At 31.4% G+C, this 27,343-nt stretch overlaps 1 protein-coding gene across 4 annotated transcripts in view; it reads right to left on the bottom strand.

The window, feature by feature from the left end:
- The window catches only part of trio (trio Rho guanine nucleotide exchange factor), a 453,505-nt gene that overhangs the window by 33,910 nt on the left and 392,252 nt on the right, over positions 1-27,343 (bottom strand). For all 4 annotated transcript variants that reach the window (XM_080165076.1, XM_080165074.1, XM_080165075.1 and 1 more), the window contains exons 50-56: positions 14,063-14,192; positions 13,758-13,843; positions 9,367-9,728; positions 8,941-9,100; positions 8,598-8,825; positions 7,991-8,185; positions 7,374-7,612 (exon numbers count right to left, since the gene is read on the bottom strand). In XM_080165076.1, coding sequence (XP_080021202.1) covers positions 7,374-7,612; positions 7,991-8,185; positions 8,598-8,825; positions 8,941-9,100; positions 9,367-9,728; positions 13,758-13,843; positions 14,063-14,192 — 1,400 coding nt within the window. The remainder of the gene's footprint in view (positions 1-7,373; positions 7,613-7,990; positions 8,186-8,597; positions 8,826-8,940; positions 9,101-9,366; positions 9,729-13,757; positions 13,844-14,062; positions 14,193-27,343) is intronic.

The following is a 27,343-nucleotide window of genomic DNA, read 5'->3' as shown; positions in this document are numbered from 1 at the left end:
GAGAGATCTTTCCATGGGTGAAAGCCTAGACTGATATGCATCTAGCTACATGGTCTTTAAGACTCCCTTGCCTTAGTTACTTCAGCTAAGAGCTCATATCCTCTCATTCTCTATTACTTAGAAATTCACCATGGTTTCCGCCTACTCTGCTGATTAAAAGTCAGGTGGGTCTATGATTTCAAATTTAACACCACTTGATAGACAACATGCCCTTTATTTTTGCTTTGCTAATCCTACATTTTGGTCTTCCTTTTTAACACCTTCCTAGGTCCCTTTACTACTGGTAGCTTTTAGGAAGGGTAGTATTGATCTGCTTAGGTCAAAGAACTTGCCTGTATTTATTTTCAAATTGGATTGTAAAGTTGCCATTGGAACCCACACTTGGATAAAATCCAGCTATGAACATGTAACCAGCATTCACATTCACTCTAGTAATAAGCTGCTATAAGTGCTTTCCTGTCAGTTAGCTGCTCTTACATTTATGAGTCATATCAACATAATGTTTGAATACACTAACTTGCAAATTATCCATCCAGCTTAGAATGAATCCAATATGCATCTATAATCATTCTGTAGGTTCACCTATGAAAATCTTCCATGGTTCTCACTATGACATTTAATCAGAAGTAAAAACAAGCAGTGTGTACAAAAGGTAAAGACTCAATCAAGACCAGCTATTGACTGGTCTTTACAAGGATTCCAAGTTCATGTCAAACACTTACAAGTGATAATCTCACTTGTTAAATATATCAACCTTCTGCCAAGCTCTTTTGAACCAGGGACTGGTTGTATATTCAATTGTAGCCTGGTATATGTGGTAATATAGGACTTTGAACATGGCAACTGTGGTTATGAATATATGTTATACCCCAAGCAGATATTGTTTTAATGTTGAGACATTGCTGTTTTTGAAGCATGTTTGTGTTAACTTCATTAGGAACCTCAGAGGGAGGTCTTTTCACAGTCTGAAACTATGTTTTAACAATATAATATGTCATGAGGCATGCAACAGGGACATGAAATATTTTTGTAAAGTTAATTACAAGAGCTGTTTAGACATCAATTCAAATATTTACTTCAAATAACTCTTATTTCATTTCTAGACTACAAATCTTAGATTATTCAAGATTCTTAAAGATTTTGTAGTTGATGATAACACAGTCCTTAGTTCAGCTGTATTTATTCTACTTTTAAATTTAGGTTAACTAAGCTGCAAATGTGAGAAAATTGAGATTTTTTGGGGAAAAACTATGAAAATTTGGATATAAAAGTAATTTTCTAAAAAATCCACAAAAATGATCAGCTGTGATTTAATGAAAGTCATGTACTGAACCGTCATTGTCTCCCGGTCATGACTACATAGGTCTTGTGAGACGTATGTCAAAAAAAACCTGTTTCCTATCCAGGACACCAGTGTTTACAAACAACCAACTCGGGGAGGAAGGGGACATTGGGCTCTTTAGTCCACAAAGTTTTTAAATAACGTTTTCTTATACGTTGGCGTAACAACTTTAGAGACTTTTACTAAATTATATTGGTTGGTTCTTTGAGTTCATTGTCCAAACGTTTCAAACACGACTTGTAATCTACAGAAGGGGTAATATTGTGTATTATCATATGATATGGGATGTACATTCAATCATCGGCCATTTTCTTATCCCTTTAAATCCCTGTAACCAACCAACCAACAAACCAATGAACGCTTTTGTTAGGTCCTCAAAATTTAATGAACACGATCTTTTATTATTTAGGATAATAACTTTGGGGACTTTAATCAAATCTTGATGATTTTCTATAAATATAAAGTGTCCAAACTTCTTCAATAATATTTTAAATCTACAGCAAGAGGTAATTTTGTTTATCGTAATTTGGGATGTGCAGTGTTTCAAATTATCTTTCGTTGTCTTATACCCTGAAGTCCATGAATTGTGTACTGTTTTGTAGGTAGTCAAAATGACATTAATATGTCATATGTGTATGGCTTTCAGATAAAAAAAAGACATTGAACAGTAAAATATCACGTTTAGCGTCCCTATTCGACATTTATTGAAGGGCTTTATAAAAAAATATCATCAATAGTTTTTAAATATAGTTTTTAGACTACTAATGCATACAGCCATACTTGTTAACTAACAATATTAATATAATGACAATAAAAAAATGATTTGTAAGCAATTTTAAAAAATATATTACAGTGACTTGGCAAAAAATCTACAATTCTTTTTCCAATATCGAAATTAATTTTCTAAAAACTTTATATTTCTAAAAGTAGAGATACTCTAAAACTAGGCTAATACCAGTTCCCATATTACAAAACCATCAACGTAAGTTAGAAATGACTTGTATTATAAAGGGAGAGGTCATTTTCTAGTAAATCCCGTAAAGGTGTGTGTTATAAGGCCTAAAAATAGTAGTAGAACGATAAGGTGCTCTAGATATATGTATTCCCTATTGAATAGAACAATAGGGAAATTTTTTTTTTTTTTTGATAACCGTACCTGGATTATCTAAAAAAAAATACGAAATTTCTATCAAACGCTTTGTTTGGCTCAAACTGACAAAAAAAAAAAAATATAATTATAATAATAATGTTTTCTATAGGTACAAGGTAAAGGTTAAGAACAATCTATACCATTAAACAAAGGAAGAAGTCATTCTTTACAGGTTGATTTATTATAATTATATTTTTTTTATTTGTGTCAGTTTGAGCCAAACAAAGCGTTTGATAGAAATTTCAGATATTCCAGGTACGGTTATCAAAAAAAAAAAAAAAATTTCTTCCCTATTGTTCTATTCAATAGGAAATACAAATATATAGAGCACCTTATCGTTCTACTACTATTTTTAGGCCTTATAACACACACCTTTACGGGATTTACTAGAAAATGACCTCTCCCTTTTTCGAGTTGATCCAAAAGATATATGATGTGTCGAGTGTCTAGAAAGTTTTGTATTATCCTTTTGTCACATAGTTTTATACTTCGCACTTTTGTCCATTAATGCTATTGCTGCGCTTGCAAAATAGATATATATTCTTATACAGGTACACAATGTCGTACTGTCAAAGTCAGGCACCTTTGACGCAAGAACGTCCAAGCTTTTTTTCGAAAGTAAAATGTGGAGTTTCAATGGTTTGAGGGGGGGTCTCTCTAATATTTTGTTTTTAAATTTTGAGGGGAGTAAATTAAATACACCCTGTAAAAGTATAAGACAATTGCAATTTTAAACTAATGTCTTTATATGCCCCCCCCCCTCCCTCCCCTATCCTTCCATTTGAATACAGAGCACCTAAATGTTAAGGCCGCAACCACTATTTCTAATTCTTTCAAATAATTCAAATATTTTTCTATAAACTAATCAAACCGTAGCTAGAAAAAATGGTTCTTTTTCAAGACAACATTGTGCTTGAACAATTTGCTATCATTCGTGCATACTCCCTTTTAACCCTGCCACCTGACAAAATGCAACCACCACCCTGCATAGATATAAAGCAAGCACGGTAGGGAGACGGGCAAAATCACCATCCGACGCAAAATCTTCCAAACGGATGACGCAATTTGCCTGCCCCCTTTATACAAAACATGCCGGAATTGTACTATTTTATTGCATCTAAAATGATAATAATAATAATAATTAATAATATTTACATTTTTATTTTTTTATTATGCCATAAACACAGCGGTTCATCTATAACTCTATACAGGACATTTATAATAATAATAATAATAATATTAATAATCAATATCACACGAATAATAATTCTAATAATATTACTATAGAGCAAGTTTTTAAAATAATAACACCAGTGGGGAGCTAGAGTGGATTTTAGTTTTCTTAAGCTGCTAATCTACCATCCCTTTAATTTGTATTGAGTCGACTAGTGTACTCATGTATGGAAATGAGAATAAAATATAAAATCAACCTATTATCAATACAAAATAACAGTAGAAATAAACAGCATAAAAAAACATAAAATTCATCCTTTTTCCACACTGATTGATAATATGAAGAAAAAAATCCATAAAAAAGGTGGAAATTAATATAACCAGGTACAAATAGACAAGGGATACAAAATAATGAAAGTGATCAAAAATACTAAAGATATTTTTAAAAAGACTTGAATAGTTTGCTTTAGCATTTATGATCACTTCAAATTTAGGATTTAAAAACAAAATTAATATACTTATTACCTATATTGTTTGAAAAGCCTAATTTTTAATTTTTGTACTGAAACATTTTTTAACCAAATTTTAAAATAATAGGTTAAATATTTTAGGCTATTTTTACAAAGCATTTTTGCAAGACAATAAAATTAAGCAAAGGCTATAATTTTCATAATGATACAAAAAAAATGAAATATTCAAATACACAGTAATATAAGTTTATAATATAAAAAATATTATAAAAATTAGTTTAACTGAAGTTTTATTAAAAAAAATATTACCAATTTAAAAAAATGACTTTAAAAAAATTGATAAGCTCAATAGTAAAAACATAATTTTTTAGGGTGCGACAGCTGTTAGCCAGCCACCAATTTACTGCGGTTTTGCCAAATTAATGGATTTCCAATGTTGTCAATTTTTGGCGGCTTTCTAGCTACTTGCAGCTGGCGGCAGCAGGTTCCTGATTTTAATTTTTGACTAGAATTTATGCTGAGTATTTCTGATTCAAAATAACTGGGAGAAAAATTATCATGAGATCATCTACGATAATCTAAATATAAATCAGTTGGTACCGCGAAACCTTTATTTAGGTATTGCAAAAACTGGTTTTGTAGTCCCAACTGCAAATGTTACTTGCTTTTTATCATTATTAATCAATAACATTTAACCAATTTATAAGAATTTTTTTATATCTACCTAAAATTGCGCATTTATTGTCAATAATAACATGGTTTTGGCACCGAAAGAGTATCTATTTTGCCTTTCATGTTTTTCGCTAGTAAAAATGATCCATATTGCGACAAAGGTATTTATTCTTCAGATGCCATAACCCTGTTCCAATTATTATAATGTTCTATCTAAATATTTAAAGAGGAAAAATTCCGGAATTTTTTACTTCTTACAAAGAGCGAAAATGTAAATTTATTTTAATACAACATTTTTGCTCTTTGTATTAAACTTGTATTAAAAATTAATGTATCCAAATTGTAGGAGGGGGTAGGCAAAATTTAATGGAATAAATGAGAATTATAATTTAGTATTATTATGAATTACTTTTTAATAATAAAATGACAAAGTAATTTAGAGTCGGATGCTTCAAAACCGATTAATATCCAGTGGATTAAAACCGGTTCTCAACCATACCAAAAAATCATGTATGGCATCATATTACAAACAATTTTCCACGAATATTTAAAAAATCAAAAACAGTTTTGTTAGCGTAGACCAACGGCACTTCATAGATAACAAAACTGCTTTTAATTTTAACATTTTTTATATTCATATTCGCGGAAAGCTGTCTATAATACGATTACCTACTCCTCTAATTATATAAAAAAAGCTTTCCCTTGCATTGTATCTATTATATTTGTAATACTGCTAAATATTGGAAAAATCATCTTCAAAATTGCATTCTTCATTTTTGTCAACAACAACAGTGAGAGATATTGCAATCAATTTTAATTATGTAATTTGCTTTATATGGAAACTCAAAAACTTTTTGTATGGAGGGATGTGTCTTTAAATTTTCCACCAGTAAAATTTAGAAGAAAAAAAGCCCTACAAGCTTCAAATTGCAATATCCAACCCTGTATAGTTTATATTTTAAACCTATCTAGAAATTTATGAAAAGGGGTAAAATGTTTTTATATATATTATATAGTTTACGATAAATACAAATATTATTTTTACTTTATAAAAAGATATGAAAGCAATTCTAAGACTTTTAATTATTTAAAATTAAGAAATTATCTTATTAAAGATGAAAATAAACAGTAATGTTATTGAAAAAGTGTGAAGAAATGTTAATATTGTATCAAATATCAAATTAAAGGCAAGATTAACTTGTATTGGCTATCTATAACTAGTAACTTGAGCCATTTCTTTCCTCTTAATAAGTATTTTTAAACCAAAGGAGATTTTTCACGGAGAAACTGCTTGGTGTAGTGAGTCAAATGCTTTGTTTTAGTCTAATATTAATCTTATTTTCGTAGATTACCTTTACCCTTTTTATCCACTAAGCATCAAATTAGTCTTATATCCTTTATAAAGAGTCCCCTTTCAACTAAATTTACTTATTTTACTCTTTTATCTTAGCAAATAGGGTAAAAGTTGTTTTAATATTTCACCATTTTGCTTCAGAGTCAAAAGAATAATTTATTTTGAGATCTTTTCTAGATTAGGGAAGACAGACAAATTTTAGCTTTTTCTCCCATGAACAACTTTTTACCCTTCTATTTTGTATTTAAATCTTACTCGTCTTAATTTTTATGTCTCCGTGAAAGGTATAACTAATCAATTTTGTTATCTTGAGAACTTTGGTAGGATCAGAGTCAAATATTCAGCGATTATTTTCAATTTTAATCATGTAATGTTTAATTTCTTTTTGATATTCCATAAACTGGGGTCAAAGACGGGGGAAAGGGGGCAAAATTTATAAATTTAAAATCCAAATTGAAAAATATGCTGTAAATCTTCTCCTGAACGTAGAAAAATGGTACATTTGGATAATTAGGCGAATCATTGGTAATTCCAAATTTGAAAGTAGACCAGCACAAAGTCAATAATAATGAGGACTAGAAATCTATGATAAATAATATGGCAACACAGATAGGCAAATTATACAAAAATTAAATAATTTGTACTGATGTAATTTCAAGATTAAAACAACCAAGGTAAAGAGAGATTAACTAGAGAACAAGCAACAGATTAATTAGAAAATCACATTTTTTTGCCAGAAATTGTAACAATTTGTTATTACAGAATTTTAATTGTTTTTTCTCTGTAAATATGAATAAATAAGTTTGCTAAATAATACATATATTGTTAGTAAATGGTAATAGTTATAGTTTATTTTTTATTAAATAACCACCATCACCGTAGCAAACTGTAATATAGCAAGTATAATTGCACCAAGCTATAACCAAATACATGCTTTTGCAATCAATCAATCAACAAAATGAATCCTCTCTACATGCAAGCTCAATATCTCCCGCGCAAACTTGACTCAAAAATTTTCCGCGGCATTTGTACACACGCGCCGTCAGCACTCTTGCCAATAGAGAAAGTTAGTTTAGAGTGCAGGTAGCGCACAAGCTGAAATCATATCTCCGCCACCATTTCAAAATCTGCCATCACCAATGAAAATTAAGCTTGCAAACATTTTTTTGTAGCTGTATGAATTTAAAAGTACATATTTGTTTACACACTTACGTTGAGGATTGTTGAGACATTCTGTTATGATAGGCTATGGGCGCCTGCAGGGCGCGCAGAAAGTCCATTTGTGTCTGCAGTTGGCGGCGTAGGCAGCCGGTCCACTTGTCCCGGGCCGCCGTGTCCTCAGCCTGACAGTGGTACACCAGGCCGGGCCGGCTGGGGTCGGTGGATTTTAGCCGGAACATCCGACTTTCTGAATCAAAGTCGAGACGTTCATCCATGTGCATTTTGTTCACCTAAAACATAGAAAATTTTAAACGACCTTTGTCTTAACTTTCAAGAGTTATGAGTTACGCCTGTTATTGGCTAAGGAATTTCATATCCCTAATTGAGTTCTATTTTACTTCTAATTCACCTACTTAATAAAAATCTGTCAAAAAAGTTGGCTAAAAAAGAAATAAAAACTGGATGAATAGACATTCTAGGTAAAGTCTAAATATTTTCTCAGAAACTGCTGGGAATAAAATATAAATATTAAGAAAGTCTTCGCCCTTATAATCTATTATAATCCGATAAGCTTAGATTTATTAGTTGTTAGCTTTATTGTGGAATTATATTATTTATTGTTTCTTTATTTGCTATAAGTTTTAAAATGATTGGACAATTTAATTTACCTGTATATGAGCCACATACGTGTAAACTGGACTTGTGAATTGAGTTTTCTTTCCAACAGTTTCAGCAAAAATAATAATTTGTTCAAATAGGAAAACTGTCATCTCTTTGAATTTTAGATTTGGAGCCTGACTTGAATCATCTGTACACAGGAGTGGGCCTCGCAATAATAGTTTACCCTGAGCTACTATCTTACCCTGAAATATAAATATAATAATATATACACAAGAGTGGGCCTTAACCTAAAATATAAATCTCTTAAGACCAATATATGAACATTGAACATGGTCATAAACCTTTGGGTACTTCTACCGGAATAATTTATAGTCTAATGTCCCCTCCCTACCTACAAGAAAACACTAAAATGATATAAAATCTTATTCTGTTTTATTGTGGTTTATGTTTGTTATTAAATCAAAATAATGTGGTAGGTCTGACATTTTATTTCACATTATTTTGACCAATATACAAATGTTAGATAGAGAATTATTTTTATCTAGGGAGGGGACATTGATCTGTAAATTATACTGGTACCCAAAGTTTATCATTTGTGGGCCTCATAACTCTGGGTGCTTTTACCTAATGGTTACCTATAATATAAATATTTACCTCAAACCCTTGTAATCTACCAATATCCATCATATCATTGGCTTGATTAGGAACAACAGTCATAACTTGAAAAGCCAATTCTAAACTCTTAACTTCATCAGTAAGATTTGCTCTCTGAGAATGTTTAAGAATTGCCTCTAGGAGCATGTGGTACTTGGTTAAACGTTGGATTGGTTTTATCAACAAATCTGTCAGACGAAGTTTAAATCCATATTTCAACCGGATCTCCTAAAATAAAAAAAAGTTTAAATTATTAAGAATTACTTAATTAAATTATATTTGCAAAATATGAGGAAATTTTTTAATAAAAACAAAGACTACTGAAAAAAACCAATTAACTAACCTCAAAATAAGTATGAATGTGCTCTGAAACAATATATTCAGATTTAGGTTTATTCTGACAATACACAACATACATCTGAAATTTTCTTTCACTCTTCTTAAATAAGGATCCAAGCTCACTGGGATTTGTTAAACAATTGGCGAGTTTCTTGGAGAAGTAACTGAAAATTTAAAAAAATTATTAGTAATTAGGTTTAAATTAAAATCAACAATAAGAAATGCGTTTTGTTGATTAATTTATAAAAAAAATGTAAGAGTTTTAATAATAATTTTACAAGATGTGATTTCTTTTGGGGAAGGTAAAAAAAAGTTCTAAACCTTCCCTGAACCTAAGGAGACCCATATCGGTCCAGCGGTTAGCTCGATCTTATGCTACAAACAGACAGACATCCTTTTATTTTCATATAAGGATTATAAAACTACTTACTCTCTGTGCCACTCATAGATGACCTCCATGTTGCCAAAGATCATCCTGTCCTTGCCCTGTTTTAGATCTGGTGGCATGGGTATCTCTGGATTCTCCTCCTCCTTGGTCTCCCTCATAAACTCAATATACTGGCAACACTGCCCCAGATCTGACACATAATCATTCTCGCTCTCAATCAACTCCCGCACCCGCCAGTCGCGTTGCTCCAGGTGCTTGGATATGGAGTCGCTGGCACCACCGCCGCTGGTTGTTGTTGTTGCGGATGTGGCGTTGTCTATGGAGTTGTTGGACACCAGGGTTGTTGTTGTTGAGTCAAGATGAAGGTTGTTTTCATTTAAGCCACTCACAGCCATACCGTCCACCTGAAAAAGTTATATTTAGAAAATAAACAAAGTTTGTATATAATGAATTTCAATATCAACTAAAAATCATATTCTATATTATTCTAGGATTCGAACCTTTTATGGTCAAGGGAAAAAATCCATTTCAAACAATAACTTTGAAACTCTCAGGAATTAATATAAAACAATCATTACATAAATACAAACATACATACAAGATGAGGGAGTAAAGAAACACTTAATTCAAGAGAATAATAGTATTTTTGCCAGAAGCATAAATGTATCTTTAAAACTATGAGATGTAAACTTTGTATCTTTATAAACTTATTGGAGACAGGCTGATTCAGGGTTTGACTTTGTATAGTTATATATTATGTATATAATTCCAAAATTTCTAAAAAGGTTTATTTTCCAAAATGTACTAATATATTTGAAAAGCCAAAAATTAATTTAACTTATCAAAGCAGTATTATAATTGGTATTACCCCTTGTACTTTTTAAACTTGCGTAAAATCTCTGACTACAGGGTAACTGTCACCAGCTTTTGACAAGAAAAAAATACAAGAGGGAATTCAAGACTTTTTACTTTAAAGTTAACTAATCGAAATAAAATTGTTTTCTATTGGTATTGAAAGAAAACTATTATGCCACTACAAGTTTTTTTTTGTGTTTATTGTTACACAGAATGACCAAGCTAAAAGGAACTTGTATATTAAACATCCCAATCTACAGGGTTTTTTTTAATAAGACAAAAGTATTGCTTAATATAACCCACTTGCCATGGACAGAAATTAATAATCTATATCTTAATTTCTTCATTGGGTTGGGGAGTTTTGTATAAGAAAAAAATACTTGGCGATTTTCAACAAATTATGCCTTAAAAACCGGTTTTTTGAAAGTACCTATTTTTGGAAGATTTTTGGATCATGACCAATTTAAAGGGTGTGCTAAAATGCGTGCCTTTTTAAAAATCAAATTGCGCGTCTTGTGTTTATAGTAGAAAAATGTTACGCATACCGTTAGAATCGTCATAAACTCTAGTTTTTAGAAATATATGTGTCATATTCATGCTATTTGTAGTATAGAAGCTACGTTGGAAAATGTAAGAAAGGTTGAAAAGTTTTAAGTAAGTTGGGACATTTTACCACGTAGCTCCAAAACTATATGAAGCACAGGAATATTTCTTAAGCACCCAAAAACTAGAGTTTATGACGATTCTAACGATATGCATAACATTTTTCTACTATTAACACAAGCCGCGCAATTTGAATTTTAAAAACATACGCATTTTAGCACACCCTTTAAATTGGTCATGATCCAAAAATCTTCCAAAAATAGGTACTTTGGAAAAACCGGGTTTTAAGGCTTAGTTTGTTGAGAATCGCCAAGTATTTTTTTCTTATACAAAACTCCCCAACCCATTGAAGAAATTAAGATATAGATTATTAGTTTCTGTCAATGGCAAGTGGGTTATACTAAGCAATACTTTTGTCTTATTAAAAAAAAACACCCTGTATATATAGAAAGCCCCAGAGATGGAGTGATTAGAATATGGAATATAAAAAAAGCATGTACTAAAACTTGGGGAGAAAGGTAACATTGTACTTTAAATTCCAACTTAAATTAACACTTTCTCTCATTCGTTGGTTTCCTAATATATATTGATTGGTTTGATTAAACTAACATTTTCCAACAATTTCAGCAATAATTCTAAATTACAGTTGGGGTATTTAGTTCATTATAAATTAAGTGGGTATAATGCATGTCAATTTAACCTTTATTGTATTATTCCTTATATTATACTCCCTGTATATTTCAAGATTTTAATAGACTTTAACAATCTAATTTTGTGATATGATTAAGAGAGTAGGACTAAGATGAAGAAAAAACATCTTTAATTGGCTTATATCTGTATCCCTAATGGAAAGAGCCACAAAATAAACAATACTAAATAACAATAGTGTGATTGATACACAGTATGTTATAACAGTCCTGCGATATTTAAATATTCAAATGAGATACCCTGTATTTTGGATCAAAGTAAACTCATAAAACACACAGAGAGAGGGGGGACAATAAGCTGTTATTACATTCGTCCCCAAAGTTATATATTAAAGTTTTTTTATTCGTTGACTTAACAACATAAGGAACTTAAGTGAATTTTGATTGGTTGATTCATTAAATTGTATCAGCCACTGTAGTTTTAAAATACAGAAGAGGAAATTTTGTGTATCATCATTGGGGAGGTACATCAAGTTATCAGCCGTTTTCTTATCCCTTTAGATCACTCCATAAAACTAATCTGGCCATGTTTAATATAAGAACCTTTATTTCTATAATCAAATTGTAGGCGTTAAAAGTATTGTTTCTTGTTAAAATTGATTTTCAAATAAAATTTGTAGAATTAGCATTTTTTGTTCTTGTTTCATCAGATAAACATATTAAATAAATCCTCTATGTTTTATTGGATATTTGAAGATTTGGTATTTAAGACAATTCTTAGAATCAATAACAATTATTTTTTATAAGATGTTAAATGTAAAACAATTTTAAATTTTGTTTGTACCTTGGAGATAGAAAAAAATACAGTAATTTGTTAATAAATATGCTAATATTAAATATGGTTGGGAGAAAAATTGGATCATTGAAAAAAACGAAGTAGCTGGTTTCTTCGTATTTTCACAGTAGCCTTTGCTAGGTTATTTAAAGTCAGGGATAAAATGTTAATGATTGCCTCGCAGGGTTAGAGCCTCCCGCAGGGGCTAGAAATTGCGAGAAATGCTACTGTGAAAATACGACGTAACCCGCTACTACGTAAATCCGAACATTTTTTGATGAGAGGAAGAACATTTTGTCTTTTTTGTCTTTTGAAAAGGTGAATGGACCCCCACTTTAACCAACTTTAAACTAACCATCAACCTTAATTTGTTCATTAGAATAAATGTTTTTTATTTTAAGAGTTAGAAGGGAGAACTTGTACCACTTTATAATATAGGACACCTACCTTTATTTGTTCATCAGGACCTGGTACAGAGGATATAGGTCTCATAGGAGGGGGAACTTGTGCCACTTTATAATATAGGATACCAACCTTTATTTGTTCATCAGGACCTGGTACAGAAGATATATAGGTCTCATAGGAGGGGGAACTTGTGCCACTTTATAATATAGGATACATACCTTTATTTGTTCATCAGGACCTGGTACAGAGGATATAGGTCTCATAGGAGGGGGAACTTGTGCCACTTTATAATATAGGACACCTACCTTTATTTGTTCATCAGGACCTGGTACAGAGGATATAGGTCTCATAGGAGGGGGAACTTGTACCACTTTATAATATAGGATACCAACCTTAATTTGTTCATCAGGACCTGGTACAGAGGATATAGGTCTCATAGGAGGGGGAACTTGTGCCACTTTATAATATAGGATACCTACCTTTATTTGTTCATCAGGACCTGGTACAGAGGATATAGGTCTCATAGGAGGGGGAACTTGTGCCACTTTATAATATAGGATACCTACCTTTATTTGTTCATCAGGACCTGGTACAGAGGATATAGGTCTCATAGGAGGGGGAACTTGTACCACTTTATAATATAGGATACATACCTTTATTTGTTCATCAGGACCTGGTACAGAGGATATAGGTCTCATAGGAGGGGGAACTTGTACCACTTTATAATATAGGATACCTACCTTTATTTGTTCATCAGGACCTGGTACAGAGGATATAGGTCTCATAGGAGGGGGAACTTGTACCACTTTATAATATAGGATACATACCTTTATTTGTTCATCAGCACCTGGTACAGAAGATATAGGTCTCATAGGAGGGGGAACTTGTACCACTTTATAATATAGGATACCAACCTTTATTTGTTCATCAGGACCTGGTACAGAAGATATAGGTCTCATTGGAGGGGGAACTTGTACCACTTTATAATATAGGATACATACCTTTATTTGTTCATCAGGACCTGGTACAGAGGATATAGGTCTCATTGGAGGGGGAACTTGTACCACTTTATAATATAGGATACCTACCTTTATTTGTTCATCAGGACCTGGTACAGAGGATATAGGTCTCATAGGAGGGGGAACTTCAACCACTAACTCCTCATGTTCATCACCTTTAAACAAAAATAAAATTTAATCAATCAAAAACTTATACAAACACGGAAAGTAATGTAAAATGGTGATTTTAGAAAGGTAATAAAATTGGAGGTAAAAAAAATTTCTAAAATAAATATTTTCTCATTTCACAGTGGGGCTGGTAACACTAAAATAGAACATAAAATATTTAAATCCTATTTTTTGTGTTATTCGTCCCACTGTTCATTGTTACTGACCTCCAGTGCCGTGGTGATGATGCTGGTTGTTGTGAAGTTGGTGTTGACCTCTCTCCTCCCCACCACCACAACCCTCGTCCTCGGACTGAAGGCTGTTCCTGTTACCCATCTCAACTGAGGTCTGACCAAACTAAAATCAAAATAAATATTTAGTGACTGGTGTAAAGCAATAATAGTAAATATATCGTATTACAGGCAGCATTCGTGGATATCAAAAAATATAAGATTAAAACCAATTTTATAACCATTATAATTTTAATATTCATGGAAAATTGTCTGTAATACGATGCTATACATGTTTTCTTCGGAATTTCTGGGAACCCGTTCTAATCCAGCGGATATAATCGGTTTCGAAGCCATATTGGAAAATATGGTAACTATAGTAAAAAAACAAAACCTCATTATTTTAAAATTATTATTATCTTGACTATGATTGGATTTATTTTATAGTTTCAAATAATAATTAAAGATAACTTAAATTATTTCTTTTTTACCATTATTAATAATATTAAAAACAAGTAAAGAATATTTTTTTAGCCTAAGGCATCTGGTTCTAATATATATATCTATAATCCTAATCTTAAATAAAATGTATCCTTCTAGTATGTTCTAGAAAATGTATTCAGGACACCAGAAAATGTATTACATACAAATACATCATATCATCATATTAGATATTTTCTAACAGAATCTATTTGTAAGTCAACAAATATATATTGAAACTTGTATTCAATTCATTTTATACTTATAATTCTATTTCTTGGCTAATCAAGTAATGGATTCAGAAAGAAACCTTTTCTATTCTGTAATAAAGCAGGATATTTCACAAGGTTTCACCAAATTAATGCAATTTTTTTAAACTTTAATTTTATTTATTTAAATCAATTTTAGTTTAATTGAAATTGACAAAAAAAAATCTTTAGGGGGCAAAAAGAAGGAAAACACAAGCACCAAAAATACTTCTGAAAAGTTTCTTATGAATAGATAATTTCTATGCTATGCTAGATAACCTTCGTCACAAGTATGTTATTATAAATATTGACATCCCAGATTTGTTAAAAAGACCGCCAAAAATATTGAATATCATGTTAAGAATTATAAAAAGATAATCAAACTAATTTTTTCGTATTTTAGATTTAAAAGAAATTTTTTTGGGGAGGGGAGAATTTTTTTTTGCGAGGGGGGGGGGTAATCGACCCCACTATTTTAATTTTAAAAAGAAAAAAAAATTTTTTTTGGGGGGGGGGTATTTTCCATTTTTTGGGGGGGTTGGGGGTGTCCCACAAAACAGACAAACAGACAGACATTGTTCTACTTTGTATTATAGATAAAAACCTTCCATGACCTGGGTAATATTGAAGAAATATCACAGTGGGGGAGGGGGGGGGGTGTTAAATGCAAGGGACATTGTCCAAACACTTTGGTTTACAAGAAAAACTTATCCAAAACTTTTCAACATATTAGTAGAAAGACAAAATTTGACAAACTTAGTTTGGGAAGAAAGGAGCAATGAAGCTTTCATATATGGTGCATTATTTGCCAAATGTACCACTTTTCTGCACTACCTCTCCGATTTTTTTAATACTCTATATTTTGGTCCGTTGGGTCATTCAAGGATGCTGGATGGCCAAAAAAAAGTTTCAGAGTCCCTGGATGTCTAGATATCTAGCTATCTATGAAGGTAGGTAACAAAAATGTAAAAAACACCCATTTTTTCACAATTTTAAAAATTAATTTTTTCATCAATCTTACATCCAATCTATACATTTTATACGCCAAAATGATCGTTTATTCATGTAAAAAGCGCACATAATGCTATTTTGGCCAAAACTCTAATTTTACAGGGTGTCCAACAAAAAGTGTATTTTGGATATCTAGCGTAATACCCAAAATACCTGTCCGAAAAAAATCATTTTTTTTGGCTTAAATCCTGTGTTTTATCTGTGTGCATATGTGGTATATAACGGTTCGGACCACCCGGGACTATAAGGTTGTCAAATTTCACTTTGGGACACCCTTTAAATGTGATTTTTGCGTCTGTAGAGCTAAAACTTGGTCCAAATTGGCTATTTTTTTCAAATTACTCTAATATGTGTCTTAGTATGTTTGGCCATAGTGTTTTCTGACCAGATCAATAATTTCATATTTTTTGGACACCCTGTATTTTCAAACAAAGAGAAAAATTTTTTTTGTTTTTTTTTAAATTTTTTTTCTATTTTTAAGTTACTTAAAACTGTCATATAGATACAGATTTTGACTAATAACAATAATATTTGCCTATTTTACAATTTTTTACACTTTTGGGACACCCTGTGCATGTTTTTGAAAAATGATGGTTTTTGCCCATTTTTTGGGGGAAGGAGTCTTTTTAGGGCCATAGACTATTTATTCATTTTTGTAGAACTTTTCAAGACACATCATTTGTTATTTATGCAAAAACCGCAAAAACCGAACCGTTTTGTCGTTATTCACCGCCAAAGGCAGAATTTTTTACGTTTTTTGCCGTTCCCGAGGTTCTAATGGGCATTTGTGGTAAGAAGACGTTGATTTATCAAAATAACTGTGAAATACTTTTATTTAGGCATTTTAATTTACTAAATTTCATGTGAAGTAAATTTTTTTGTATGTCCAACCGATTTTTGTCAAAAGGAATTTCAAATGCACATGATTTATGTTTTTTTTATCACTTATGTTATAGCAATTATTTATGTTATATTCACTTAATTTTCTTGTTTTAACAATTGAAATCCATCTCGACGAAAAACGGTTAGCTGCACAAAAAATTTTACTTTATATGAAATTTAGTAAATTCAATTACCTAAATAAAAGTATTTAAAAGAGATCTTGATAAATCAACGTTTTCTTACCACAAATGCCCATTAGAACCTCCGGAACGGCAAAAACGTAAAAAAATTCCGCCTTTGGCGGTGAATAACGGCAAAACGGTTCGGTTTTTGCGGTTTTTGCATAAATAACAAATGATGTGTCTTGAAAAGTTCTACAAAAATGAAGAAATAGTCTATGGCCCTAAAACGACTCCTTCCCCCAAAAAATGGGCAAAAACCATCATTTTTCAAAAACATGCACAGGGTGTCCCAAAAGTGTAAAAAATTGTAAAATAGGCAAATATTATTGTTATTAGTCAAAATCTGTATCTATATGACAGTTTTAAGTAACTTAAAAATAGAAAAAAAATTAAAAAAAAAACAAAATTTTTTTTTCTCTTTTTTTGAAAATACAGGGTGTCCAAAAAATATGAAATTATTGATCTGGTCAGAAAACACTATGGCCAAACATACTAAGACACATATTAGAGTAATTTGAAAAAAATAGCCAATTTGGACCAAGTTTTAGCTCTACAGACGCAAAAATCACATTTACAGGGTGTCCCAAAGTGAAATTTGACAACCTTATAGTCCCGGGTGGTCCGAACCGTTATATACCGCATATGCACACAGATAAAACACAGGATTTAAGCCAAAAAAAATGATTTTTTTCGGACAGGTATTTTGGGTATTACGCTAGATATCCAAAATACACTTTTTGTTGGACACCCTGTAAAATTAGAGTTTTGGCCAAAATAGCATTATGTGCGCTTTTTACATGAATAAACGATCATTTTGGTGTATAAAATGTATAGATTGGATGTAAGATTGATGAAAAAATTAATATTTAAAATTGTGAAAAAATGGGTGTTTTTTACATTTTTGTTACCTACCTTCATAGATAGCTAGATATCTAGACATCCAGGGACTCTGAAACTTTTTTTTGGCCATCCAGCATCCTTGAATGACCCAACGGACCAAAATATAGAGTATTAACAAAATCGGAGAGGTAGTGCAGAAAGGTGGTACATTTGGCAAATAATGCACCATATGTATAAAGATAATGTATTCATCAGCTATAAGATAATATTATGAGGAAAATACCGCCAAAAAAAGCTAGTAATAAAAAAGTTTTCTTAAAAACATTTCATTTGTATCCTTAATTATGAAAGACAAAAACTTGTGAGACTTTGATGCAGATTTCATTTAAACTTTTCTTTCAAGTTGAATCTTCAAAAATTTAAGAGTCCAGTTTCTTTGATTTACATAATTTTCAATTTTGTAGGACTTTTTTAAAAATGTAATTTACAAACATATGCTACATCAGATAAAATACATGGAGGAAGAGGACATTGGACTGTAAATTACACTTGTACCCAAAAATCTATGACCACGTTTGGGTACTTCAGTATCTGTAATTCTTACCAGGCCAGTGTGGTTATTTGAAGATGTTGACCTGGACATACAATACTGTTTAGCAGCATCCTCGGACAATATCATTGTCAACATAGTGCTACACAACTGAGAATTAATCTCCGCGACTCCATGCTCCAGATTACACCTGGGACTATTGGAGCCATCACTGTTTCCACCTCTGCCTGCGGCACGCCCGTTGCCAGAGGATTTAGAATTATTGTCCCGCCGTGGGGACGGACTTTTACTACTAGAGTCACTGCTAAGTCTTTTCATCATGATCACTTCAAATTTAATTAAAACATTTTAAAATAAATTCTTGACATTTTGCTGAAATATTGACTTTTTATGAATATTTTAATTATCTTTTAAGTTAATAAAATGATAATATTTAGTGAATAGATTTTTAAAAATTATTTCCTGTTTCAAGATTTTTTTTTAATCATCAAGGAACTAACAAATTAAATTCATTTTTCTATTTAATCAATTCTTTATCCTTCACTTAACTGCGCATTTTTAGATTTTAAAAGAAGTCATTAAAAACATACATTATAGGAAAAAAGGGTCATTCCGTAAAGTTGGGAGTTGGGTTGTAGTCATATGCTCTTATTAAGTCAAAATATTCTTAATTATGGACCATTTCATATATATATACATTTGGTTATAGTTAAGAACACTGACTTAATACGAGCATTTGACTAGAACTCAACACCCAACTTTACAGAATTACGCGAAAAAAAGTAAACCCCCTTAATTAAGAAAGAAGTGTCCCTTGGCTGTGAATAGAATTATTGGGAGGTATAGACCCTGATCTAATTATCAAAGAAAAAGAAACTAATGAAGATTAATGAGTGAAAAATATGGCAGCTTCAGGATTATTACTCACACATGCATCATAAAAAAGGATCTTTTTTTTGAGAAAAAAAACAAGAATGCCATAACTGCCATACATGAATAGAATGATTAAAATAAAAAAGTAATTGAAAGGAAAGACCAGGGCTTAGCTTTTTGAATTGGCATATTTGGGTCAGGTTAGGACTTCCAACTGAAAGCTAAAGCTAAAGGTTTTTGTGAAAAATCCTCCAAAATCGCTTTAAAAATCTACAAAAATTAAAGAAAATCATAAAAGGGTTATTAACATAAGATTTTGTTTAATTTGTATAGATTTTGGATGATTTTTTACAAAAATTTTTAGCGAAGCTCACTAATTTTAGTGAGGCTGTGAGCAAAAAAGTTTTTTCAGTTCATTTTGGAAGTGCTTGGCATATAAAAAAACTTATTAAAACTGTTAACAAGAAAAATTATAAAACGAAAAAGATTTAGAACTTAGAAAGAATTAAGTTAGAATTTATTGATAGGCAGGGCAGCCAAACCACCACCAGACCATCCAATAAAAGAAGAAAAACTGGACCATTGTATTTGAACTGAACAATGTAATAACTTCTTTTTACAACACAATTTCATTTTCTTACACAATCTACTTATTCTACAAATGCTGACCAGTACTTTTTTTCTTCATTTTTTTGTTTTTTATTACATAAAATAAATTTTTTAAACATAAAAACTTCTTTTTAAAATTGCCATGGCAACAAAAATGTTATACATGATAGAACAGTTTTTTAAAAAATGTTCCAAAACCATGTTTCCATAATTATACATGTATTTTTAGAGAAAATTTAAAATTTGTATATTGTAGAGATTTAAATTTTGTAAAATTCCAGATAATTCTGTGGTAATTGACTTCTCTAAATCCTTTTCCCAACCTCCATTTAAATGCAAGTACTTTGAACAGAGTAATTTGTATACATTTGGTAATTGAAATGTTATCTCTGTCAAAACACAATTTGAAAGGAATATATTTAATTTGCTTTTGTAATTGTTTGCATGATAGAAGTCTGAATTAATACATACATTTCAAACTAGTTTGTATAATTATTATCAAAAATTCCCTTTTTTCAAGATTCACTATGAATCAAAAACTGTTAAAATGCACCTTTATAAGTTCCAAAACAATAATAACCATATTTAAATTACAAAATAACACTTTTATTTAAAACCAAATAAAGAATGACCTTTGAATTTAACTTTACTTATTAAAATAGTTTGTCTTTTAAAATATACTTTGCTTTAGGTTGAATAACAATAGTTGCTAATTTCAAATTATAAAATTACACTTTTTAAAGAAAACATATTTATCATATGAGCTAGAGTGACCTTTCTATCAATTTACTAAAACTTATATAAAGAGTTTTTTTTCAGATAAATTTTACACATATGTAATATGTATGTCAATCAAGAGAGATTTATATAGAAGGATTAATATTGAAATATAGTCTCAATAGTAGATTTATGATAATGATTATTTTCTTAAAAATGAAATATTCCTAATTAACTTTATTCCAACAAACATGAATTTGTCAGACTTTTGAGCAATTACTAAGATAAATATTTTCATTTCAGGTATTCCACAAGTGTTAGATCTGAGAGAGAGGAAAGGGAACTAGACCTCTGAATCAGACCAACACATACAAACACACACAGACACACACACACATAAAATCCTACACAGACACACATACGGCCGCATGTTCAGTGTACAGCCTCGAGAATTCTGCTATTACATATCCATAGATTAGAGATAGATACATGTTATAATAAAATGTAGATATCAGAGTCAGACGCGTGTCTATAATATTCCTTGTCATGCCAGCGGCAGCAGCAATTTCATTCTCATCTCCCAAGCTTTTCATATTTTATATTGAAATTATTTTAATTTACATAAAAACTACATTGTACATATTACACATTTAAATACAAAAAGTTGAACTGAGAAATTAGATGTGGAAAAAGATTGAAATTAAAGTTAAACCTAGCAGAAAAATTGTAATTTCCCCCCTTTGCTGTGTACAGCGCAAAAAGTTTATTCCTTTACATGACTTGCTGATTTATAAAAAAAGGACGAGTATGTCAAAAGTATTGCAACACTAAATATATTAAAGAGGTGATAAAAGGCAAACAGGTAGTTGGCAGCCTGTTAATTTGCACATTAGTAAAATGAATCTAGGCGGTTATTTTGTATAGCAGCTGATTAATTCCCTTTAGACCAACATGCTAGAACATTCAGACATGCCCATTTTTGATAGTATTAACGCTTCTGAACATGTTTTTCTTGAAGCTAATGTCCTTCTTTATGGATAGTTAATCTCATTAGTTATTTAATTAAATGCTACAAATACACTTACATATTTTCTTTCCCCCTTTCCTGCAGCGAATCTTCTCTATATATGTCCTAACGTCCGTCAGTCTATTTGCCACTTTAAAAATAGATTAAAATAAAGCATGTATGCAGTTTCTACCACATTATGAGAAAATTCATTTATTTTTATAGATTCAACATGAAATTTACTAAATACATATCAAGATTTTATAAATTTTTTTCCATCATTGTTTATAAGAATAGTTTATAGTCATTGAAGATTTCTCAGAATTTTATATTAAGTAATATTGTTTACTGATCTGTCAAATAAAAGGATAGATAAAAGTTTTTGAGCAAACGCTTAAGATAACCTGAGCTGGATCTTTAAATCATTTTAGTGGTGAGCCAGATCGGGGTGAGCGCAGCATTTCATAAAATGCTGTGCTCTCATTTGTGGAAAGTTGGCTCACCCCGATCTGGCTCACCACTAAAATTATATAAAGATCCAGCTCTGGTTATAAAACTTTGGTTGCCAGTGTAATTTACAGTGCAATGTCCCCTCCCTCCCTGCATTTTCCTATTCCTTACTTCTTGATTACAAATCTGATTCATAGATATAAACACAGTCATAGGATTAAAAAGGAATGAATAACCGAAATAAAAATAAAACAATTCAGTTTATTACTTTATTGTGAAAATACGTCATAAATGGGTAATATTTTAATTCTTGCTATTTAATGAATAAAATAAAAAACTAACATACCCAGCTGCAGTTTAAAGTGGGTGTAGGATGGTGTCGAAATGAGTCAAACTTTTTAAAAACGAAGCTTTTCTATAATAAGGGTCGGTCCGTACGTCCATCTGGAACGGATAGCTTTTTTCGTTAATTTAGGCATGTTAGAATTGTCCTATCGATTTCAAACTTTGTATGGCGATTCCTGTAGATGTTAGGTACGATTTAGAAAGCGTAGCAACTCTATAATCGTTACCAGAATGTCCCTACGTCAATTTTAACAAATTCTTATGTTATATAATAATCCGATTGACCTGATTTTTGGAATAATGACAAATGGACAACAAAGCACAATTTTATAAGCGAAGCATCTCTATGATCAATTCCCAAAAATGTAAGTATGTCATTAATTAGTATCCTATATTTCAACAAATTTAATTATTTTTTCGACTTATATACATTTATATTCTAATTACTTAGTTCTGACACTCTACAAGTAATAATGTTCGTTTGTTCTACAGTTTCAAAGCTTCGTTTTTATGTTATCTTGTTAAATTGTAAATTTGAGATAAATTGTAAATTTAAGATTTAAGTACGACATCTGCCATACTAAGAAAATATTAAAGTTTGAATTTTTTAGAAAGTGTGAACATAGGACTAAAGATTAAATATCTGTTATCTTATCCCTTAAGATCACTGGGCTTAAGATAACTAGTTATTGCAGAAGCTGAATGCTATCTATTAGTGTGTGTTTTCCCATAAAGTGCCTTGTTGAGCACAAAGACTAAACAAAACTGAAAATTAAGGGGGATTTTTCATTTGTTTATTTATTTCTTCAGTTAGTTATAGGTTAGACAAAGAACAACTACCTAAACAACTACTCCAAGAAAAGAGGGGTCCAGTGCTCGGCAGGCACTTTAAGGGAAATATATTATTATTAATATATATATATGTGATATTGTGATAATTATTTGGCACCTACCCTCCCATACATCACAGATATCCTTGGCATAAACAAAAAAATAATATATGTTCCCACAAAACTACAAGGTTTTTTTAGCCAAGGACCCTCCACCAACTCTTGAATAAGTTAGCTTAGAGTTAAAAGAGCCCTGAATTGGACAAGCACCCTTTTAAAGACCAAGTGGGATGTTTCTTAGGGTTGGGCCGGATATTTTTTTGGCCGGACACCGGATATCCGGCTCATTTCTAATGCCAGATATCCGGTATGCGGTCAAATTACCGGATAACCGGATATCCGGCATTACAAATCAGCCGGATAGTTTCAATATCCGGTATCCGGCCGTATATTAAAAATGGCTGGATATCCGGCCCAAACCTAATGTTTCTCAACCATATTGGTAAGTTTGTATGAAGGTGCAGCAAAGAAAAACAAAGCAAACAGAAAAACCATTATATTCCTAACTCATCTCTTGAAAAAGGGAGAGAAAAATATTCTCAATAATAAATATCAGACATAGAGGGAATATTGGACACTAAATCATACAGGTCTCCAAAGTTTTATAAACACATTCTCTGATTTGTTAAGTTAAAAACGTTGGGGACCGTTAGATTGAAACTTTCCTTCTGTTCTTAAAAAAGTGGGGTACACATCAATTTATTATCCATTGTCTTATCCCCTAAGATCCCTGAGGATATAATCTCTAAATTATGTCTTTATGTTTATTAAGAAACAAGTCCCCCATCCCCCTAAAAATACTTCGCATCACAAATAAGTTATAATCATCTTTCTGTTATTTTATTTTTATTTCTCCAATAACAAAAAAAATACAGGAAAAAAAATAATAAAGGCAATGAAGTACATAAGTAGAGCAGCAATAAAAAGCGAACAGAACTCTAAATCGAAAAGAAAATATTATAATCTAGCATCTGGACTATAGACATTTAGACTAAGGAAAGAAGATGCCCTATATTTATAGAAGTTATGCTCATGCATTTTTATGACTATTTCAGTCATAAAAATGAAAACTTTATATGTTATATAAGAAATGAATTACTTTCTATGGCTGTGCAATAGAATAAATAAATACTCATTATAAAACACTTCTATCTAATACATTTTTATCAATAAAAACGTATAGAGAAATTACCCCCTTTCCATTTTGCAAACCCAAAACGTTTAGGAAAGGAAGCTTGTTAAAAAGTAAGGAATTCTGTTAGGTGTATAAATCATCTTTTTACCATTAATGTTTAAATATTAAAATCTTTTTTAATAGTGCTGCGCTTCTTTTAAAAATGATTTAATTTTACTTTTAGTTTCTTTTAATACTCGCAAGAGAGGTATAATGAAAGCAACTGAGAAATTGTGAAAAAAAGGTTCTTAACTAAACCAACCACCCATACGTGAGCAAATAGAAAGCAATATAAAGCAGGAATCATCAGGGATTTTAAGGGATAAGACAATGGACAGTAAAATGATGTACAACCCCCAATAAAGAATTATCCGGGAATAGTCCCTTTCGTAACATCGCCCCATAAGGGGCGATTCGTCGTATTTTTTAAATGGCTTTTTATAGGATATTTTAGGTTAGGTTAGGTTATATTGGGTTAGGTGATTGTTCCACAGGGTTAGGTAATTGGCCCCCATACCCAATTATCCTTCTTAAGAATAAAATTTTTGGGAAAAAGAATTTGAGAAAGTTTTGAAGCCAGGGTGGTGGGGGACATTGGTATGTATATTAAACTGGAGTCAATTCGTTGGCCTAAAAATTAGGTTGATAAAAACTGACAGCAGTCGTACTTTGGTTTATCATAATTGAGGTAAATTAATCGCGTTATCCCTTAAATCTCCCTGGGGAGCTAAGAAATAACTTATAAAAATATAATTTGTATCTAGATTACCTAGATTACCTCGTACGGGCGGGATTGCAGTACCGGACCTTATCGACTTGATGTACTGTCCAGGTCCTGGTCCAGCAATCCAGGAGAACTAAGGATGACTAACGCACCCTTCTCTGTCCAAACACCCAAGGATATTAGGCTAAGTAACATCCATCAGACAACCAACTCTCTGTGATGCACGACCTTTGTCTGAGAAGTCCCAACTGTGCATGGTAACGAGTTGCGCCTGTTTTGGGCCAAGGCATTCCCCCTACTCTAACTATTTATGTCGCGCATCTGACATAGCAGCAGTAGGAACCATTTTTAACGTCTTTAGTTATGACGCGGTGTCGGCCCGAGATTCGATCCTATCACCTTCCCGACGACGAGCGGATGCGCTACGTGTTGAGCCACGGTCGCGGGTTAATTTGTATCTAATGGATAAAAAGATGAATGATGAAATAAAAGTAAAAGCCAAGTGTACATTTATATTTAGTAAGTGTTATTAGACTAGTCCAATGTCTTAGTTTCTGTCCTTTTTATAAGAAACATAAAAACTGATGCCTTCTTTAAAAGCAAATAGACTACTGTCCCCTAGCGAAAAGACATACAAACCCTTAAACACCTAGAAATTATTTTCAGACACCTAAAAGCTAAACACAGACAAACTTTTTGGTATCAAGACCCATACAAATGAAGAAAAAGCTTTAAAATTTTTAGAATTAATACAGTAGACAAACATTATTTGAACCAGCTATTCAGGATTGACTTTATTTTATTATCTGATAAAGAATGCATTATTTTTCCACGACATAAAATAATAAAATTTTGCACCAGCCTAGTGTATAAACTTATGTTAAGAATGAAGATTTGTGTATGACGTCAATACTTTCAAATATTACCAAGTAATCTAATAATGAAAAAGAAATTAATCACAGGAAAAAAAGGTTACCCAAATCAAAATAGTCAACCCTTTGATTTACATTTTCTTTCAGCATGTTTTATTGGGTATAGTCCCTTTCATGGCAACGCACCTTAAGGAGCTATTCGTAGTATTTTGATATAGCTTATTTAACTTATATAGTTAATTTTAGGTTAGGTTAGGTTATATTGGTTTAGGCAATTGGCCCCGCAGGGTTAGAGCCCCCAGCAGGGACTAAAAACAGGAGAAAAGTTACTGTGAAAATATAAAAAAACGCTCCTGAATGGACGTTGCAACGAAAGGGACAACACCCGTTTTATTACATGTGCTTAATATGGCAGCATTAAATTTATTTACAAACAGACAGACGTACCGGCCATAGTATTGAGAAGCTACGTTACATATTGTCCGAACTAAAAAAATCTACGTATCTGTTAAAATGAATGTATCTAAATGTGTTATTCTGGCTTTGTGTGTGTGTGTGTGTGTGTGTGTATAAAGAAAAACAAAGAGAAATATATCGAACCCATAAACATCCTTTCAAATTGATTTCTTAGCGGGAAAGAAAAACAGCAGGGAGGGAATGGGCAATTGTAGTTAATTTAATCTAAAATCCAATATTTACCACTTACAAAGAGCAGAATTACACACTTATAAATTTTGGGAGGAGGAAATTAATTTATCTTTCATTGCGGTATCCCTAAATCTCTGAAAAATAGTGGCATTTAAATTTGGACAGGTACAGTTTAGATAAACTTTGTTTTTACCATAGTTAAAATACACAGGCGGTTGCGCCACTAGCCTATAGGAACTACATAAAACAGAAATGGTAAAATAAAATTCATTTTTCAAATAAGGGGGAGATAGGTTATGCTAAAATTTCGTAAAGGTGTGAGTTTAAGGCTTAAAAATAGAGTAGTAGAACGATAATATTCACTAAATATGTTTATTCCTTATTGAAAAGAACTATAGACAAGCATTTTTTTAAAGTTAACATAAATTTTATCGTTCTACTACTGTTTTTAAGCCTTAAACTCAAACCTTTACGGATATTTCAGCACAACCTACCTCCCCCTTTATGAAAGTTTCGACTTTTTTGTAGCTTTTTGGGAAAAGTAAGTAATCTAAAGGGATCTAAAGGGGTAACATCTCAAATGATTATAAATTTTTCTTTTTAGATTAAAATTATTGGCTGAAACGTTTGGACACTGCCAAATTGGAATCTACTAATCAAAATTCAATAAAGTACCCACAGTTTTTTAATCCAACAAATAAAATGTTGTTAAATTTTGGTTTGGGGGAATTTTTTTAGATAGATATTGTACCCCCTACAAAAATAGTCTAAAACTTA

This window comes from Acartia tonsa, chromosome 6 (assembly GCF_053477335.1).
Source record: "Acartia tonsa isolate MP-2025a chromosome 6, ASM5347733v1, whole genome shotgun sequence".
NCBI classification, from domain to species: Eukaryota; Metazoa; Arthropoda; class Copepoda; order Calanoida; family Acartiidae; genus Acartia; species Acartia tonsa.
The sequence above is the reverse complement of the archived record's forward strand: the minus strand, read 5'-3'. Positions and strand labels throughout refer to the sequence as shown.